Source organism: Lissotriton vulgaris, chromosome 1_1, assembly GCF_964263255.1.
Source record: "Lissotriton vulgaris chromosome 1_1, aLisVul1.2, whole genome shotgun sequence".
NCBI lineage: Eukaryota > Metazoa > Chordata > Amphibia > Caudata > Salamandridae > Lissotriton > Lissotriton vulgaris.
The window spans coordinates 1,033,263,363-1,033,276,715 of record NC_141685.1 but is presented as its reverse complement, the minus strand read 5'-3'; the positions used below and the strand labels follow the sequence as shown (position 1 = coordinate 1,033,276,715).

At 43.7% G+C, this 13,353-nt stretch overlaps 1 protein-coding gene across 1 annotated transcript in view; it reads left to right on the top strand.

Annotated features, from left to right (window-relative positions):
* Positions 1 to 13,353, top strand: part of LOC147748466 (A.superbus venom factor 1-like) — a 276,161-nt gene that overhangs the window by 14,254 nt on the left and 248,554 nt on the right. The window contains exons 2-3 of the mRNA XM_086962077.1: positions 5,680 to 5,872; positions 6,853 to 7,015. Coding sequence (XP_086818203.1) covers positions 5,680 to 5,872; positions 6,853 to 7,015 — 356 coding nt within the window. The remainder of the gene's footprint in view (positions 1 to 5,679; positions 5,873 to 6,852; positions 7,016 to 13,353) is intronic.

Here is a 13,353-nt window from a genome sequence, read left to right as displayed (position 1 = left end):
TCTAACAGGCAGGCGCTAAACCCAAGCTCCCTTGCTTGGAAAGTTGATTTGAAGATGACTGTCAGGGGCCAGTCAATGTAAGTAACTTAAGGTAATTACATTGTCCCGCCCCTGACAGTGATGAATGCCACTAAAATTCCTTATTCTGCGCATGTCACACAATACCGAATGAGGACTTCTTTCTTCAACACGCATTTTGCCTGCATTTCTTCCTTTTTTCAGTCCAGGCAGGCACATGTGGAAACAGCAGAATTACCTCCAGTTTTGGATCTTCTTACTGCATATTCGTAAAAAGATTTTCGCCCAACCCTATTTATGAACTCAAATTCCCTTGCTTGAGCCACATGACCCGTGGTTTCCCTTTGGTCAAATGTATTGTTTTCGTGTTGTGTCTAGGACCTCATTTTGCTTTGCGAAGTGAAGGTGACATTTGTGGATGGGTTGCAACCATATAAAAAATATGTTTCTAGATGTACAATAGCCCTTTTACGAGTCAGAAAATTCAATATAACGCTTATTGGGCTATGAGATCCTTACCGAATCACAAGTAGAAGGGGGGTGAAAGGGGCATACTTCTCCTATTTGCGATTTGGAAAATAATGTAGCCATAGTTTGCGACTGCCGCTGCAATCACAATCCATTGAGGAGTTATAACTGATTCGCAAAGGGCCTGGTGTCCCATTGGAGTATCTTCCCATTAGCAAATATTATCATCAGCCTTGGAGGTAGAAGGCAGTGCTGCAGAGGTGTCCTCTGATGGTGCTTACCCCTTTGTGAAACATATCAGCCTCCCTAGGGGGAACAGGCAGTGATCAAAAGGCCTGCCGCCTCCTGATACCTCCCCATTTACTGTTGAAAATGAAACATTGTAATTGTGCATCACGAGATGGTTTATACATAGGTATCCTTTAATAAAGCTCCACTCGACTGTGTTCCATTTATTGCATATTGTGCATTTTAGAGGATGATTTATTTTGTAGTTGGTTGTGTTATGTAAAGTCATTTGATTTGTTTTTCTTTTCAATAAACAGATTTAAAAATTAAAAAAAGGCACGGCGCCTGCTCCCCCTAATATCTTCCCAAACGGGACCATGTATTAATAAAAAAACAGCACCTGTGTCTTAATGAAGATGGGCTGCTTTGAAAACGTTTCCTATTTGGCAAAGTACATTAGGGATGGAGGTTTGCTGTCCCTTGCAAACCCCCATCCCTGCATTGGCAGCCATTCACAGGGAGCTACAAATTGAGACCGGACTAATGAGTATTCCGTTAACAGATCATTTTGCTAACCCCTCGGAATAGACAATTTGCAATGTGACCTATTAGCAGAGATGGTGCATCACGGACTGTATTCCTATTCGCGAACCAGCCGGTGTGCAAACTGCACAACTCAGGTTTGGAAATTGGAATGAAATATCCATCTGCTGGGGATCCACACCTCTAATCAGCAGCCAGCCCAGCCCTGTTTCAGGCATTGCTTTGGGGTATGAGTTGGGAAGGCATTTTTTCCTCAGATTTCCTAGTACTGAGACATTAGGCTCAAGAGACCACATTTTGCTGTCATAGTCAATGACTTCTGCTACTTTGATGTACATTTGTTTGCATATGTTGTTCATTGGCTTAGGAAAATTAACGACTTCTCTTGCTCCTAATCCCAGATGACGGGGGCGTGGCTTGCTGTGCTGCGAAATGGCCGCTTGCTAGGCGAGCTCCGCCGGCCAAGACATAATCCTGAAAATATCTTCTCAACTGGTGGGAACATACCATGTTATAATACCCCACGAGGATTGCCCAAGGTGTGCTGAACAAACTGAACCAACGATCGCCTCTGGATGTGCCAAGGGAGGTGGTGAGCGAGTCATGATCTGTGGCAGCTTCTGGTCGATCGCTAGTGCAGAGCGAGGGTAGCGGCCAGCGTGAAAATTTTCACGCGCGGCATCACTGATGCAGTGGGCCATGACCTTCACGCACAGCTACGGATGTTCTGTTGCCCCTGAAAGAGACAATTTGCCGGATCGGAGCCTCCGGGAGTAAGCAGAACCTGAATCAGACCTGCAGCATTGAGTGGCATCCCCGACGGTAAGAGGGCGACGAAGGGGCGGCGAGCCCTCGTGACTGATTCGGCCAAGGTGGCAATCTGGATCTGGGAAGACCATCACCCATACATGGCGGAGGGGCCTTGTGAATGGTCATACTGGGAGATAGCCACACCGACACCTACATAGCGGGATTAAGGTGGCTGCACATCGGCGCCAGGAAGGGGCTACATTACTTGATGTGAGGCCTGCAGCTTTCCGTATGGGGCAGTTAGCGGACCGGGGTGGCACTGCACCACTGTCGAGGCCACTGGGAATCTGCGCCTGCCTCTGGTTGCCATGGGGTAGGGTAAGTGACTGCTCCTGCCACTATATGTGAACAGTATCTTGCAGCCTACAGGAGCCTGTTAATCTGAGAATAGAGCCTCCTTCGCATTGCTTGGACTTCCCGCTGTACAACCCCCCTGAACAGAGGCTCCATCGGCGTACCCAGGTGGCGGGGGCCCTGATTGTGGACTGTGATCGCCCTGGAGGTCTATACTAATTGCGCACTGGCAATGCGGGCCTAGGTCGCTGCTGCTCAGATGAAGTGGATGGTTGATAGACGGTGTGGCCCAGACTGAATACCTCTAGATCGAACCACGATAGATAAAGGCAGCGCACGTCTTGAATCCCGGACGGATACCAACTGCGCCATGGGCAAACAAGACTCAAAACAACCAAAGTTAACCTTCGAGCAGAGGAGGAACACAAAGCTCATGGAACAGGATTCAGAGGCAGGAACGGAGAGGCTGCTGGACCCATAAACGGAGGTCCAGGGGAAAGATCTACGAACTTTAATGCTCGAAATGAGGTCCAGTTTGTGGAATATAGACTCTAAGTTGGACACATTCACCTCCCAATTCGACGCTGTGAAGACGCAAGTGGGGACACAAAAGACTAGACTGGATGTGCTGGAGAACAGGGCCTCAGACTATCACGACTTCCAAGTGGAGACAAAAGAACAACTCCTCCAGCTGGACAAAGTTATTGGCATAATATGTGCTAAAAATGAGGCTATGGAGGCCAGGTCTCGACGAAACAACCTCCGTATTACTGGTATACAGGAGATGACAGCAATTGCTAAGATGGAGACCTATGTGGCAGACTTACTACACAAACTATTTGACCTGCACCTTTCTTCAGTCTTAGCCGTGGAAAGGGCGCACCATGCTCTGGGCCCTCGACTGCCAGTTGGCGCTACTCCCAGACCCATCTTGGCCAAGATCCTGAATTATCAAGATCGAGACACTATCCTGCGTCTGGCCCGGGGTAAAGGGACAATCACCTATGTGGGAAATACCATCTCCTTCTACCCAGACTTCACCCCCACTGTGCAGGCGGCGCAACAGGAGTTCCGGTTGGCCAAACGTCTCCTGTTGCAAGCCTAGATTCTGTATGTGCTTCTTTATCCCGCGAAGCTTAAAGTAACTTATGATGGATCTGCCCATTTCTTTGCGTATGCTAATTTGGCCCTCAAATTCGCAAAACATATCGGGGGGAAAGGCATCCAAACAACGCTCTAAAGAATTGGCGTCTGAAGAAGACGGTTTAAGCGACAATGACTGATATGGGTTTTAATCCTGTGGCCCCCTTGGACTATTCAAAGACGACTCCTGCTGACATGGTTTGGTTTTTAATTGTTGTCATTGGGAAGTTTGATCTGCTGGTCTATTTCTTATTACTGGTATTGGATATACAGCACTGATGTGATTGATTGCTGGGTCTGAGGGCTCTACGACTGCCCCTAAAGTTTGTTGGAGCTAGCAGAGGCATCTTAAATTGGTATAGATTGAAGAGGGTCGGGGAAAATACATGTTTGTCACAAGCACTCCAGTGGGTTTGAGTATTTGGTTTTTAATATTACGAGAAGATAGGTATGGCTCATCGTAATGTTCTTGGCCACCCTGAGTAATCAGGGGAGTATGCCGGTGACACTGCGCCCCTGCGAGAGAGCTCCCACTAGTAGTTGTAGGTTTTGTGTTGTTTGGGATGGGTATTCTGCAACCTGATTGGGGGGTTGGAGTGGATGGTGGCCAAGAACATTACAGAATACCTATTAACCTGCATCATATAGGTCTCAAAGAGGATGAAAGTTGCTGTAAATGTGGGCGAGTCCATGCTGGCTTTTTACTTGTTGCATGAGATTGCCTGAGGTTGGAAAAAGACTGGATTGATGTGTTTATTTTAATTCACCAAATGATTGGGCTGGCTGGAGAGCCTAATCATGTACAGGGACTGCTAGGGCATGTTTAGGACACTCCTGCCAAGCTTAGAAAGCTTACCTCATTGTTGCTCCTTTTCGCTAAAATGAGGGTAGCCATGCATTGGGGAAGTAAGCGGGGGTCCCATCGAAAACTTACTTGATAGCAGACATAAGGTTTGGTCACTCACAATTGACCACCTTCTGTGAGCTGATGCCCTACACATCCAGACCCAAAGACATATGGGAACCATTTGTGGTGTGGGCCCGTGAACATCAAGAGACAACTGCTACCTAGGTGCCTCAGGAATAATCACATGGGTGATATGGGGGGGCTGCGGAATAAAGGTGGGGGATATAGCAAATATGCAAATGTGTCTGATTATGTTACCCGCCTTTCAAATTCTTTGGTTGTTTTTTTAATGCGATCTGTCCTGCTATGAATCTTTGTGTTGATACTGCTGCATTTTTTCTAATGGACCTGCTTATCGTGTTATTGGGACTATATGTCGGAGCGATCAGGTATACATATGGAGTAGTAACTAATATGACTATGTTACGGAACAATGATTCTGTATTGTATAAGCACCTGACTGATTGTTTTTGCAACTGGTTGTCTTGTTAGTTTCTTGAAAATGCCAATAATTTTTTTTTAAAATCCCTGATGACGGTTCTGTTACAGGATAGATTTCTGATATGACTACTCCTGCGTAACGTATTCACTTATTCATTCAGGTCTGATTTTGAGATGGGTTGTAATGGAACATCCTCTGATTTCAATACATAGTGCTAAAATCAAAGGAGAATTCACCAGTTCCATCTCGTTTCAAGATTTGCTGTGCGGCTCAAATAATCCAGTCTTTTTCTGTAAATAATAGTACTTGTAGCAGGCCATACTTCACTATACATTCAGGACCAAAAATCTGAAAGTGCAAAAAAACCTCAATGTGGACGAGCTTTGGGAATTTACCTCCACCCCGTGGATAATATGGTGATAGAAATTCAATGTTCCATTGTCAGAATCCACAGTGACCCTTTTACAGTATCCTCTTCATTCTACCCTGATGCTAACTCTCCCCAAAGCACTTACATATCTCTAGCCCTAGACAAACCTTACAGCGAACCATCACCCTCACACCAGCATTATCCCAACCTATAATCAATCTCTTTACTTTATCTCAAGTACAAAAACAATAATCAATTGGCCTCAAAGTCCAAAACAGAAATGTTTTAATAACTCCCCTGGACTTTTCTTTGTCATGGAAGTTAGTTTCATTGACTTGCTGAGTTTAAGTTGCTCTAGTCTACCAATAAAAATCAGCACTGGTATGAGAGGGTATTAATGGGAGCAAACAATCTCAGGAGGAACACGATGTAAATGCATTGCTTTGACTTCCACAGATGTATCCTGATCACCCCCAATGTCCTGCGGGTGGAGAACAGCGAGACAGTTGTCGTCGAAGCCCCCAATCAAAACGTCCCTATTAATGTCGAAGTGTCTGTGTACGACTTTCCACAGAAGAGGAAGAATCTTTTCTCTACCAACATCGGTCTCAACAGTGCAAATGGGTACTTGGGCATGTCAGAGATAATGGTGAGTGGATGCGGAATACACTATTCTGGGCAGGGCACAGTAGGGCATGGACCGAGGTCACACGCTGCCCAACATTGCTCAAGATAAGATAAGATACTAGTAACTGGGTTAGCAGTAGTGTGGCTAGTAATGGCGCCTCTCAGGTTCACGTAAGTCTGAACAACTGAATATTATCTACGGTGCAACAAGTAAGAGGATAACCCACAACCTCCAAAACGGACCATAGTCCTAATACATGAAACAAGCAACTTCAGGGCTATCGGACAAAAGGCACAAATATCAAGAAACCTCTCTGCCGGTTCTACTTCCGTCCTGGCTGAGATCTCCACTTTAATTAAAACCAAAATCGGTCTATTCAAGGCGATAAGTCAATCCCAAAGTTGGGGTGAGGTGGGGAAGCGCGAGTGTGGCTTCCTGTGTCCCAGTGTAAGGTTCTCTTTCCACACGTCGTACCGCAAATCTTATCGCCTTGAATAGACCGTTTTTGGTTTTAATTAAAGTGGAGATCTCAGCCGGGATGGAAGTAGAACCGGCAGAGAGGTTTCTTGATATTTGAGCCTTTTGTCCGATAGCCCTGAAGAAGTTGTGGGGTATTCCCAGACGAAACACGTGTTGGCTGGGCACTTGAAAAATAAATGAACCTGAAAAAGAAGAAAAGAACGCAGTGGAAATTATATATTGCATGATTGTGTGACTCATGGGATACACCCAGTAGTAATACTGTTAATAATTACGTGTGCACAAGTTGCTTGTCCCAATATAAGATGTTTAGAACATAAAAAAATGGGGAAAGGCTGGTCATTGCCTACAAAAACCACACTGAACACAGAACAGTGCCAGCCTTAAATGGCAACATGGGGTGAAAAAACACCCATGGTTCAGTTACATAAGATTAGGAAAACACATGGCTATTGCACTATTTTAAAGGCCACAGTGGTAATAAGAGAAACTTAGTCCTGGCTCTTCTTCTCTTTATTCAGGTCCCTGCCAAAGACATGAAGGCAGATTCCAAACTCAAACAGTATGTCTATGTCATCGCCAAATCTGCTGGATGCCAAGTGGAGAAAGTGGTCCTTGTTTCCTTTCAAAGTGGATACATATTTATCCAGGCTGATAAAACTATCTATACCCCTGGATCTACAGGTAAAGACACTTTTTCTACAATAAGTTTGATATTGAACAAGATGATATTAAAATGTGAATCTACAGATAACAATATTAAAGCTGAAAATGTGTCTACATGAAGTTTGTGTCACAATTGTCAATAGTAATAGCCTGGAACAAAACTGCCCTTCAGATATAAGCTTCAAATATTCCCTGGCGTCAGACTGGAACCCAGAACACTTTATATTGTACATATTCCTTGGTGTTGAATAGCTCACAATTGTACAGCCAACCAGAGCAAACAGAAAAGAGATTTTAGAGAGAAGTCCCAGAAGAGAGGTGTTGCATCTCTATGAATTGAAGAATACCAGGCATTACACTTCCAAACTTGTATGATAGGCATTGCCATCTCAAATCAACTGACACCCAAATAGGCTCACATTGATTTTCAGATTTTTCCTAAAAACAAGGTAATAAGAGAGGATGAAGCTGGCAGACCAGAACAGTACATCCAACTCGAACCAAGAACCCCAGCGGCTCTGCCTCCGAAGCAGTCTTTACCAAAGCAAGGCATTTAATGCATAAATAATCATTCTGATAAATGAGATCCTGGAGTAGTGTATGGAGAGATCAGACAGGCCATTAGGAACAGTCCAGTTGGAAGGCCGCTAAGCAAAGCAGAGAATGGTGTAACAAATTCTCATTTTAATCGCGAGACATTGTTGAGAATGGCAAACAGCAGAAATGTGGTGGACCCTGATCGCCATGTTTTTAATCCTCTGAAGCTTTTTCAGCTGTCCCTCATGGAGACAGAAGTAAATTATATTTCCATACTAAAAGGTGACTAGCATCATAGCACCAACAATTGTCTCTCTCATCTTTGTTTCTCGTTCGTAATAAATGGTGAAACTTTCTTTGAAGCAAGACTTAAAAGCTGTATAATCTCTAAATCTGACAGTCAGGGGTGAGTTCTTGATCAAACCAAAACACAGATTTGTAACTATAGCCATGGAGACATTGTGATCTTGCTGCAACAGGGACCCCAGCCTGTCTGACCAGGTTTAACCCCTTGCATGCGGCGCGGATTTTCGCGCTGTGTGGGCATTTTAATTAGTGGGCGGGATTCGGACGGCCCCCATCGGTCCTCCGCACACCCCCACCGTGACGCGTGACAGACAGGGGCGGTCACGAGCATGCAAGGGGTTAAAGGTGTCAACCAATCACTAAGATTTCTGCTCTGGTCTTGGTGAGGGATAGAAATTTCTTTTTTTGTTGCAATATCTGTATTGTTATTTAAAAAGAGTTAATACATTTATAATATAATGCAATATAACAAAGCTTTATGAGATATACAATAAGTTAAAAGTGGATAAATACAGAATCGAAAATAAAATTCATAACCGAGAGTAATGAACTCACAAGGAAGCAGAATATATACATTACATATCCTATATGTTATAAATTGAATTGAAAAGTATTACAAAGACCGGGTAGAAGGAATATGAGAGATCAACATCTCATATCACTTTTATCCCAAAACCTAGTCATATTGCACATTTAAATGAATTTGTATAACAAAAGAGAGTAGAAGAGAAGAAGAAAAGCGAGAAAGAAGTAAAGAAGAGGAAGGAGGAAGAGATGGGGACAACTGCTTCAATGCGGTACACAAATTAAAAAGTGGAATCAAAGGGATACTGAGGTACCAACCCCAGAGAAGACAAATTCATATATTTATCCAATAACCTCCAAACACTACTAGAAATGGAAAGAGTGTAACGCTTCTCTTTAGCAAAAGTATGAGCCCCATGAAGATATGATACCCATGCCCACCAGGTATGATAAGACAAAAGATTAAAAGATTTTCACTCTGCTAATATAACTTTAACAGCAATGGAAATAAGTAAATCCAATTACTGCATATCTGTAGTATCGAGGGGTAAAGGATTTGAGGTAGCCCATGGTCCCAATAGGATCATTGGTAGAAAAAACTCCAACAAAATATTAAATATTAGTGATAAATGTTTCCGTGCTAAATCCCAAAAGGATTGCAGTAACTAACATTCCAAAAACATATGCTGGTGAGTGCTTGAAACCAAATTACAATTCCAACAGAGATGGTTATCTCTGAGCTTCAATTTGTGTAAGCGTGCAGGAGTCCAATGCAGAAGATTCAATTAAAAAAATGTAGATTGACAAAGAGAAGGAGCAATTGTATTATGTAATGAAAACTCCCAATCAATTGCCAAGTCTCTTGTGAAATGTGTTTATAAATATCATTTTCATAATGAGGAGACCATTTATCTTATGTAATTGTAGACTGTGAAGGAATGGAGCAGATCGAAACGGATATATTCTCAAAGCAGTATGTCCTGAGCGGGACCACATAGAAAGAAGTGAGACAGTAACCAACTCTTTAGAAAGGGATATTTTAGAAAGGGAAACCTTCAATTTAAAAAACGAATACAAATCCATATTATTAAGGTTATATTCCCTAGCCAAAGAAGAAAAAGGAAGAGGGTCGTGATTAGAATCATAAAGATCTTTAACCAACGTAAGACCTCTAATAGCCCAGGAAGAAACTGTAGCAGGGTCAATATCAGCAACAAATTCAGAGTTATACCATAACAAGGACCATCTCGATTTATGAATAGGTTTGGATACTTTTTTATCAATATATTTTAGTGCATCAATATGTCTAATATAATACGGTGTGAATGAACTAGAACGAGCATTGAAGCAGCGAGAAAGGAAGGAGTAGAAAGAGGAGTACACAACTCTTGTTCAATTTAAATCCATGGGGGTGTATGATGAAAATCCAGCAAGAACCAAAGAGCACCCTGAGAATCTAAAAAGACAATTTGATATAAGTTCCAATCTGGAAGATCACACCTACCCAGAACAGAGGGTTTTCTAAGATGTTTATACGCAATTCTAGCCCGTTTAACACTCCATAAAAATTTTGAAGTGAGTAAATCAATCCAATGAAAAAAGGACGAAGAAAGCTTTATAGGTAACATGGTGGATAAAAAAGTAATAATTGGGGTTATCATCATCTTAAGAGTTTGGAATCTTCCCCACCAGGATATATATTTCGGTGACCAGGAGGACAAAAGGTCTTTAGCTATGATGTGAGATTCACTATAAGAAATATTATCTGAAAGGTCTTTACAAAACCAAATTCATAAGTATTTAATACAAGTCGATTTCCATTTAAATCCCAAATTGCCCATGTGAGAAGGGAAACACGACGAATTAAGAGGGAACATTTCCGTCTTCTCTTTGTTCAGAGTATAACCTGAGACAAGCAAACTCTTTAATGGCATTGGAAATAGGAGGAAGTGCAGTCACAATATCATCTGAAGAGATAAGAACGTCATCCGCATATGCAGCAGTGTTAAGCGTATGTGAACCAAATTGAAATCTTTTAATAGCCTGATTCAAGTTCAGCACCCGAGGGAGTGGGTCTATAGACAATAGGAAAAGAAGGGGTGATAACGGGCACCCTTGTCTAATGCCCTGACGTAGAGTAAAAAAATAAGACGTAACCCCATTGACTGTGAAGTTAGCTTTAGGTTGCACATATAGAGACATTACCATATTGATAAAAGTGTCCCCTAGGTTGTGTGATTGAAGCACTGCTTGTAGAAACGGCCAAGAGACTTTGTCGAAAGCCTTTTCGGGGTCAAGGGCAATCGCCGCTGATGGTAAGGTAGATAGTGTTGCTTTCTCCAAAATATGACAAAAGGTTTGAATATTATCTCTAGCAAGGACCCCTTCACAAAATCAATCTGGGAGTCATGAATAAGACTAGGTATACGACCCTCTAATCGCTTAGCCAAGATTTTGGCAAACATTTTAGCCTACATATTCAATAATGAAATTGGATGACATTTTTTAGGGTCAGAATGATCTTTTCCCTCTTTCGGAATCACAACAATAGTAGTCTCAGCAGCTGCACTAGAGACCTTACCAGAAAGGATAAAATTATCAAAAACCTCCTTAAGATATGTTATTATTGAGCAAGAAAATGTTTTATAAAAAGCAATAGGGAACCCATCAGGCCCCGGAGCTTTTCCCGACCGAGTAGCCGTGTTAGCTTGAATGATCTCTTCAGATTCAATCGGTTTCCCCAAAGCAATCATATCAGAATACAACATAGTATTTGTAGGAATCAAATTCAGAATTGCTCACATTCAGATATGTGCAAAAACAACAATTATTGGATGGAATGTTGCACAATGGGAAAACATTCACCCCAGTCACAGATCTGGGCTTAATCCATTGTTATTTTGCTCACCACACCACTCCAGTTCAGACATGGCCATATGCAAATCAGCCTTGACCCTGTGCCTCATGGGAACAGTCCAGCTCGATCTGCCAAGCCATGTCTTCCCTGGACCGGAATCAAGCATTCTAGGACCGGTTTTTGGCTATCAGCCGTCATCAGCCAGGCTAGCTTGATTCCAGTGGCATGGAGAGCACGGGACTCACGTCTGAGCATACCTGTCCCACTCGGGGTGACAATTGCAAAAACAACAATTAATGGACGGAATGTTGCACAATGGCAAAACATTCACCCCCAGTCACAGATCTGGGTTTTATCCATCGTTATTTTGCTCACCACACCACCCCAGTTCAGACATGGCCATATGCAAATCAGTCTGGACCCTGTGCCTCATGGGAACAGTCCAGCCCGAACTGCCAAGCCATGTCTTCCCTGGACCTTAATCAAGCATCCTGGGACTGGTTTCTGGCTCTCAGCCGTCATCAGCCAAGATAGCTTTATTCCAGTGGCACGGAGAGCACGGGACTCACGTCTGAGCAAACCCGTCCCACTCGGGGTTACCATTGCAAAAACAACAATTAATGGACGGCATGTTGCACAATTGCAAAACATTCACCCCCAGTCACAGATCTGGGTTTAATCCATCGTTATTTTGCTCCCCACACCACCCCAGTTCAGACATGGCCATATGCAAATCAGTCTTGACTCTGTGCCTCATGGGAACAGTCCAGCCCGAACTGCGAAGCCATGTCTTCCCTGGACCGTAATCAAGCGGGGAACAACCTTTACAACGAAGGTTTTACAACGCGGTACTGTTACCACGCAAATTTTACAACGCAAGTTGTTACAACGACTTGCGCTGGGGGCGCTCCAGAATAGTAAGTAGTTTAATCTACTATCCACCTCCTTCCCTACTATCTACGGGGACTGGAGCTGGAATAGTAAGTTAAAATATTTACTATCCAGCACCCCCAACGCAAGTTGTTGTAACGACTTGAGTTGTAAAAGTTGCGTAGTAACGGCACGCGTTGTAAAAGTAAGCGTTGTAACGTCGTACATCCGAGTAAAGCTACCTAGGACCGGTTTATGGCTATCAGTCGTTATCAGCCAGGATAGCTTGATTCCAGTGGCATCGAGAGCACGGGACTCACGACTGAGCATACCCGTCCCACTCTGGGTGACAATTGCAAAAACAACAATTAATGAACGGAATGTTGCACAATGGCAAAACATTCACCCCCAGTCACAGATCTGGGTTTAATCCATCGTTATTTTGCTCACCACCCCACCCCACTTCAGACATGGCCATATCCAAATCAGTTTTGAACCATTGCCTCATGGGGACAGTCTAGCCCGAACTGGCAAGCCATGTCTTTCCTGGACCTTAATCAAGCATCCTGGGATCGGTTTCTGGCTCTCAGCCGTCATCAGCCTGGCTAGCTTCATTCCAGTGGCATGGAGAGCACGGGACTCACATCTGAGCAAACCTGTCCCACTCGGGGTGACAATTGCAAAAACAACAATTAATGGACGGAATGTTGCACAATTGCAAAACATTCTCCCCCAATCACTGATCTGGGTTTAATCCATTGTTATTTTGCTCACCACACCACTCCAGTTCAGACATGGCCATATGCAAATCAGCCTTGACCCTGTGCCTCATGGGAACAGTCCAGCTCGATCTGCCAAGCCATGTCTTCCCTGGACCGGAATCAAGCATTCTAGGACCGGTTTTTGGCTATCGGCCATCATCAGCCAGGCTAGCTTGATTCCAGTGGCATGGAGAGAACGGGACTCACGTCTGAGCATACCTGTCCCACTCGGGGTGACAATTGCAAAAACAACAATTAATGGACGGAATGTTGCACAATGGCAAAACATTCACCCCCAGTCACAGATCTGGGTTTTATCCATCGTTATTTTGCTCACCACACCACCCCAGTTCAGACATGGCCATATGCAAATCAGTCTGGACCCTGTGCCTCATGGGAACAGTCCAGCCCGAACTGCCAAGCCATGTCTTCCCTGGACCTTAATCAAGCATCCTGGGACTGGTTTCTGGCTCTCAGCCGTCATCAGCCAAGATAGCTTT